The following is an 8,378-nucleotide window of genomic DNA, read 5'->3' on the forward strand; positions in this document are numbered from 1 at the left end:
ACTTTCTTTATTGCTGATGTTATAATTAATAAGCCTACATGAGACATCAGTCCCCCATTAAGAAAGAATACTAGAACTGGAATTCAGGAAGCGGGGATGAAGAGATTAATAAGGATGGGGAAACTATGTACGATGCAAAAACTGAGTAATTATGACTTCGTCACAGATATATTCACTTACACACGTCAATTAATATTTCTCTGATACAGTGCACTCTTACTTTCTATAGTGGCAGGAAAATGGCCCGCTTTTGTAAACGAACACACTAAGCACGTGCGTATAGGCGCAATGTTCGTGCAAAGAAACATAGGTAAAACTAGAAAAAAGAATAGGGTAAGCGAGGGAAAAATGATAAACCGCCCTTCAACTTACCTAACTAAACTTAGAGCTACGAAAGACGCGAGGCGAATTTTATTGAAAAGATTGTTTTTCCTTAGTGATTAGTTGTGCTAACTATAAACATGAATTAAAAAGAAAACAAGTAGCTAGCTCTGAGTTTCCCAAACTAGTTGAAAAGAAAATATTGGATAAAATTCAATAATAAAGAAGCCATTTATAATAATTAAAACAAACTAAATTCTTGGCATGACAGTCCTTTGGTTCCTACCAGCGGGCTTACGTTGAAAGTGGGGATGTGTAATCAACGCATCGACACCCGAAGTCCCTAATGCCGGCTTTCTAGACTGCAGTCCGCTACCTCTTACTTAAGATAACTCCCCAGTTGTCCTCACGATGCTGGGTCAACATCGAAATTGTTGAGTGACTCTCCGGGAATTGAATCCATTACCACGGACACCTAAGGCACGCTCTCTGTCTTGTATAGACGAAAAGCTATAGTTACCCACATTGTCTAATACAGAAATAAGTTCTGATTCTCTAATAGCTGCTGATGGTGATAGTCAAGGTTCACCGAAGCATGATCCCAAACCCAAACTGAGATATTGATGTCACTGGAATGCCTGAAAAGTCATTGTGGGTAAGTGAATTGCCCACTTGTCAGGATGAAGGGCGATGGTGATGTGAAATGCAGGGCTGTCAGAGGTACTACTTATGATAATTGGATTTATAATATTCTATGTTGCCATAAACCCTCTTCAGGAACAAAACTGTTAATCTTAGCTTTTTGAAAACGTTACATAAGGAGTTTTATTGCTGTCATTAGGTTGCATTAGGAATTATCGGATTTATTTTAACGCTTAACTTTTACATCTCTTCTGATTTACGAATATTTAAATCGCGATTATCCCCTTAAGGTCAATTAGTGATATTTTAAATCATTTCGAACCAACTTCATATATGGTTAGTCTTGTTATATGGGAATAATTGAGACCAGAAGCAGTCTACAGGCTAAGTCCAAAAGAATCTTGGCCGACCTCCTGATAAACCACGTCTTTCAGCAAGGTGAATTGTGGCAATCCGATACCCACATGAGGAAATCTTCGGTTCAGTGTGAAAGCTTCCATAAGAACCAGCACTCTAATCAGTGAAATATGCTTTGCTAATTTTTATTCAATGTGAAAGTACCTAACTTTATTGCCAGAAAAGAAAAGGCATTTGTTTGAAACAAGTCGCCATTACAGTTTTCGTATTTGAACACAACACTCATGAAAAGTCATGTTAAAGCGCAACTTGCCCCTGAAAAATAATATTTATCTGTTTTTAGTTTCTCGTGTTCCCCAAAGTACCGGTACATGCGCAATTAGTGGTCGCCTTCCGCTCGCATTACCTAGGTAAAACGGCTACGATCTTGGTACTAGCACTTGTTTCGGTCTCCAGATCTCAAATATTTATCTTTCAGCCTGATTCTATGTATGAATCCGAAATTTCAAATCTAGTTAAAGGGGCACCAAAATTCATAGTTTATTCTCGGTGCTCATATTGTGATTTACTAAATAATTATTAAATCTAATTGTAAGGTATACACTTGATATTTAGAGCAGACTGAGCAAGATAAATATACGTAAAAACTAGTCAATACTTGTCTTAACTGTTTGTTTTCTTAACTGTCAAAGAAATAGGTGTATTGAGGAATTTTAAATATTCGAGTTTTGTATTCCGGTTTCAAATATAAATATGTGTGTATTTCATCTCGATCCTTCAACCGGGTGGACCTAGATTCGACAATCGAATTCTCATCCGGATCAAATCAGATTATTTTTAGTAAGGCAAGCATTTGATCTTTAGTGTAGAATGAAGGAGACAAATAGACTTGTCAATATCCGTCTTAATTTTCTGTTTTCTCCTTCACTGTCAGTACTTCGTGAAATTACTTTCGGTGAATTTTTGATATTCAAGTTTTATCACAATTTGGATGGGATGTGAGTTTGGATAAGATTCAAGATCTGAGATCCGGATTTCGGATGCAGACCCGAATTTCGAACCCAGATCCGAGAGCCGGATCCAGATCCGAGAGGCGGATCCAGATCCGAGATTCGAGATCCGGATCCGGCCATCCCTAGTTCAAACTGGATCGAACTGTGAACCATTTTAAATAGAATTTTTATTACTTAAATAGAAGTGATTAATCTTTATCTTTGAATCTTGGGCTTTATCCCACCATTCCACCCCTTCATCCCAAAATTCTGTGACTGCTTATGCTGTAGAATAAATGACTTGTCAAATTTATTATTTTGTAAAACAGAACACCGATGAAATAATAAATGACCGCATTAACTAGTTCTAGCCTATGCTCTGAAGTGTACGAAATAAATCGTTTTATGATTGTCATAATGCATAATCTATTGTGACAGTTCTGTTTGTGTTATTTTGTAATTATTTTTGTTTTTCATTTCTGTAGGAGAACCAACAGCCCAAGTGCAGCATATCTTCCCTTTCATAATATATTGTTAAGGGGTATGAACAATGTATTAATGCGGAAGTCTTTATTTAATCACTTAGAAAAAAGAGGAATACAGGTAATCATTTTCTGCTTTATGTATTCTGTATCTAAAATACTATATAGAGATGTGACAATTCTCGTTTGGAAATTTAAGGTTATGAAACTAAAACATTGATATTAGAAAAGATGTGGGTGTAATTACTTGGTGAATGATATTCTGCTTCAGTGTTAAGAGCCTGCCTTACTAAAAATAATACAAAAGTTATCATTTTCCTTTTCCTTGCTTATTCATCGGTGAAAGGAGATAATGAAATGCAAGTTACCACAATGATAGATAATGCTATTCTACAACAGAAAACTTGAACCTGAAGAATGTTCAGTGTTGCCATCCATAGAAATTACAGTGTTGCCAGAAAAACAATTTCCCTAAAATCTAAGTTAAGGCAGCGAGTAGAGGAACAAACTCAACTGCATTTGGTTACGTATCATATTGTTTTGGTTTCCTGTGAACTACTTTTTAAATAATAATTGTATTTATTTTGTAATAAACAAAATAGTTTTAACGTACAGTTATTAAAACTAAATAATAATGTTAATTAAAAAGTAGTTCACAAGAAACCAAAACAACATGATACGCAATCAAATGCAGTTGAGTTCGTTCCTCTACTCGCTGCATTAATTTAGATTTTAGGGAAATTGTTTTTCTGGCAACATTGTAATTTCTATGGATGGTAACACTGAGCATTCTTCAGATTCAAATTTTCTGTTGTAGAATAGCATTATCTATGATTGTGGTAACTTGCATTTCATTATCTCCTTTCACCGATGAATAAACAAGCAAAAGGAAAATGGTAAATTTTGTATTATTTTTAATAAGGCAGGCTCTTAAGGATGTTTATTTCTGGCTACTGACAGCAACATGTTGGGTTAATATTACGTAAGTCACTTTCAGAACAAAATAAATTAAATTTTTAAAAAATAAAAATAAAAAAGTAAATATATAAAAATTATATTAAACAAATCCTCATTTACCATTTATGGCCATATGCATTAAGTAACCTTATGTAAACTTACGAAATTGAGTTAGGTTTATTATATTGGAATAACATAAAAATATATGGTCATTGATAAGGTCCGAATTTATATGCACTAAGCAACCTGAAAATACTGGGTGGCCCAAAAGTAGGTATACAGTACTTCATTGCATTTTATATTATTTCTTATTGTTATCCATCAGGTAGACTTAGTTTCTTTATTATTTGTTTTTAATTTGTTTTTACTTACATCTTAAGCTCGGAAGAGCCGAAGCAAATAAACCTATAAATTAGAATGTTATACTTGATCAATGCAGGGGTGTATACCTAGTTTTGGACCACCTTGTATACATGCATGTTTTGTAGAATGCATGTTGAGTATTCAGACGTTCGTTTCAACAATTGTCGAAAAAATGATCGATTCAGGGGATTAAGAATATAAAAATGATTTGTAACTTCAAATATATGCAGACATATGTGAGTACCCTTCGAATGTTCCATATGCGAATGTGCATTTTTAAAAATCGGGCCACATTTAGTGGACTGTCGAGGGTTTTTAACTCAGGTATGAATAAGTAAGGTAGCCTTAGGTTGGAATTACTGTACCATTTTTGGGGTAGATTGGTTGATTGGGAGTTTACTATCCCGTTCGGCACCAAGGCCATATGAGACATGAACCTACAGTTTTACCATGGGATCTGAACCACAAGAGCTTCTACCAGAAATGGAATCCAGGTCGCATATAGCCAAAGGCGCGTACGCTAACCATATAACCACGAGAGAATTCATTTTTCGGGAGGGACGGAGGGGGTGGGATTTATAACATATAACAACTTATTTTTTTCCGCGCTTCCAAATTGTTACTGTGTGGTTCTGAGTACGATTTCCAGCGGGGTCTTATAAACGTTGGCTTTGGTTGTAGCAATTGGGGAAGGTACTTGAATTAATAGATAACATTAAGCTTCAATAAACTAACAAAGTTAAAGCTATCTGGCAGATGAGAGCCCTCGTGGGATTAAAAACATTTGAATTTTGTTTATGATAATATAAGTGTTCCCAGTAACTATCATTAAGAAGCAGCGATACTAGTACCCATGTTTTCATTTTTTTTTTTTAATTTTTCAGACATATTTATGGGTTCTAAACTACGATGAGGAATATAAAGAAGCTTTCGAATTGGGTGTAACAGGTGTGATGACAGATTATCCTACGAAACTGAAAAAATTTCTCAAGGAAAATCCACAATATCAGTGAATTTCGAGGAGAGTAAGTTGTATAATGGTCGTCGGCTATATCAGTTCTGTGATCTGTGAGTAGCTATTGAAAGGTGAACGACTTCTGTTCTTTTGTATAAAATTATTCATCTTCTGTTGGGTTATGTATTTCTTTATAATAATAATTTTATTTTATAATGATCAGAACAGATAATATGTTGTTTGGTTTAGGTATTATTTTGTTAAAAATAATCAAACTGAGTTGAGAATAATACTGCGAACCATTTCGTGTGCTGAAGATAAAACTCTCAAACGAAGCCTGTAACACAGTTTAATTATTGAGGCTATAAATGATAAGAAACAAAAAAAATGTGCTATATTGTTCTAGTCGTTATGAAGCATATTTCAGTTTTCTCAAAACAAAACCCACCTTTTGTTTGATAGTATCTTAGAAGTCGTTTTTGTGTTCTAGTCTCTTAAGAATATTATTGAGGTTACTTGTGATGTGTAAATGTGTATGTATATTTATATATATGCTGTATATATAAAATAGGGTCTGACAGAATTGACATTTAGATTTAATGTTTTGTTTGTAGGTAATATTATACACAAAGAGAATTTTTGACTTGCGTTTATATGCATATATATATATATATATCATTCCAATGTACATATATATATTTATAATATGACATTCGGAATCATTTCGTTTTTTGAGGAGGCAATTTTTGATGAAGTTCGTACAATATTTTAATTAATTATAATTTACAGGAACGGCTGAAAAGCAATTAAGGTTGATACGAGAAAAATATATATATCTTCAGTCAGTAAATATTCAGGGATTTTTCTTAACTATTTGACATTATATGGAGATATCACTTAGATCTGGTTTCGTGCGTGATAGATTGAGACAATCAATATAACTGCAGGCAGAATATTTTTTTCATTGCTATTGTCACGATATTAAATAGTAGTTGTAATAACTAATAGGTAACATTTTAAAATATATATAGTATAATTTATCTTGGGTTTGTTCACAGTAAAGAACGATCACAGAAATACTGGTATTCTTTTTCTAAAAAAACAAAATGAAAGAAAAAGAAGAAAAATACTTTTTAAAGAAAGCTTCAAATGGTGTACGAATGATAAATCTCTTCATGATGGTGTACTATCAGGATGTAAAGTCTATAAGTAACTCGAGAAAAAGATACAGGGTCCAATTACTACCGTATATGACGAAAATACTAATACTATATTTTAAATTTCTAAAAATAAAATAATAAAAAATATACCGATTTCATGAAAGTTACAAAGAAATTTAGTTTCTTATATTCTTTGAATATATGTACTAGTCCAGTTTCGTAATAGTTATAAATAGATAGAGAGTTATTTTGAATAGGTAATGAGAAATAAGAAGGAATGAAATGCACATTTATTCAAGTTGAGTGGATAAAAGTCTGCTTTAAGATTTTAGGAATGTGATGGCGTGTAAGCTGGACTACAGCGGGACCACATGGCCATACCATGTTAAGAAATATAAATTTCAAAAATGATGGAAATGTCAAGTCAACAAATCAAGGGAGTTCACTGTCGTAATACATTTAAGATGTGATTATTTTTTTCTGTTGATTGTTTTGAAGTTTTTGTTAAGTAAAAATACTATATCAAAATGTGGTATTAATTAGTTATTTAAAATGGTGCGATGATTTATGTTTGAAATTTTAATTTATCATATAGTAAATGAGGAAAAATTAGTTCTGAGTCCAAGAAAATTGTTGTTATTATTATTGTTATTATTGTAATGATATTATAAGGCAACATTTATTTGTGAGTTACGGATGTCATTTGTTCAAACTAGTCCAGTAATTCTGTTATTGCATACATGTGGAAAAATAAATCAATACATTTTAAAGTCTGTATATTTACAGGTAATATAATACAAGAAGTACATGTAAGAGGTATGCTTACTAATTTACTCCTGTAATTGGTTTCTTATAATTTTCTCATTATTCTATTTTATTTATGTATGTATTTATTTATTTTACAACTGCAGCATCCATCTTTCCTTCAAATTTTATATACCTATAGCCATAGATAATTTAGTAGTAATGGAAGTAATGAAATTTGCATATTTTTTCATATTGTGTTTGTAGGAACGGAATAAATCTATAAGAAGTATAGACCAGGAAGGAAAAATAAGATATTTCTTTCTCGGTGCAATTGCACTGGGTATAAAATTGTAAACTTAGGCGCCATCTTCGAAATTTGTTACTGTTTGTATGAATTATTATTATTATTATTATTATTATTATTATTATTATTATTATTATTATTATTATTATTATTATTATTAGGGGGCCGCGGTGGCTCAGTGGTAGAGCGTTCACGTCTGGTGCTAGGGGTCTCGGGTTCAAACCCTGCTCCCGCCAAGTGAACTTTGTGGTGGACAAACACCGTGTGCGTGGGTTTTCTCGGGGTTCTCCCGTTTCCTCCCACTTTCTTCATTCCACCATTTCATTCATTACTCATTATCACCGTCTCCTTTAGCCTAACCGGCATAACCGTGGGGCGTAAAACTCAAAATTTCATTTCATTTCATTATTATTATTATTATTATTATTATTGAAATAATGGTATAATTTAGTGTTTTTGTTTCAATGGTTTGGGGTGTTATTTTTAACATTAACTGCCATATGAGTTGAATTTGACTCACGCTAGTTTTAAACCTGGAGCCTCGTGAACCAAATATATACCCGTGTATCTTTACCTTGGGAGCTGCGTTTTGCACTGGTGACTCACGTTCCATTCTGTATCATTTATGTAATCTGGTGGGTGGTCTTTTAAGCAAAACCCTGCACTTGGACAACTCACGGACGTACAATAATAACAATGTTTTTTTTCATTGTGAATTTGAAAGGTTGTTTTGTTCTCAAAGTTCTTGATATAATAAAAATCGTGGCCTCCAGGAAAAGATTTTTTTTTAATTATATGTATATAGTATGGCAGTCAGTGTGCTAATGTGTGTTGCTTTGTATAAGTTAATTATTTTTATAAATATATTCTTATTATTAATCAAATTATATTAGTAAAATTTGAATATAGACATTCAAAAAGAAAGGAATATTAAAGCAGTTGAAATATTTTAAATCAACTGAAAATTCCAGCCATTCTAAAAGATGGATGGCGCCTTTGGTGTACAGTCTTAATAAGGATAAAGAGACTAAATTGACACATGATTACAAATTTTCACTTGGAATTGGAATTAATCTTTGCATACTTCTGTCGTATAGT

At 32.8% G+C, this 8,378-nt stretch overlaps 1 protein-coding gene across 1 annotated transcript in view; it reads left to right on the forward strand.

Moving 5' to 3' along the window:
• LOC145694593 (lysophospholipase D GDPD1-like) overlaps positions 1-7,405 on the forward strand; it is a 112,029-nt gene extending 104,624 nt beyond the window's left edge. The window contains exons 6-7 of the mRNA XM_081770960.1: positions 2,798-2,915; positions 4,999-7,405. Coding sequence (XP_081627086.1) covers positions 2,798-2,915; positions 4,999-5,127 — 247 coding nt within the window. The 3' untranslated portion in view covers positions 5,128-7,405. The remainder of the gene's footprint in view (positions 1-2,797; positions 2,916-4,998) is intronic.
• Positions 7,406-8,378: the final 973 nt, after the last annotated feature.

This window comes from Thermobia domestica, chromosome 9 (genome assembly GCF_964235325.1).
Source record: "Thermobia domestica chromosome 9, izTheDome1.hap1.1, whole genome shotgun sequence".
NCBI lineage: Eukaryota > Metazoa > Arthropoda > Insecta > Zygentoma > Lepismatidae > Thermobia > Thermobia domestica.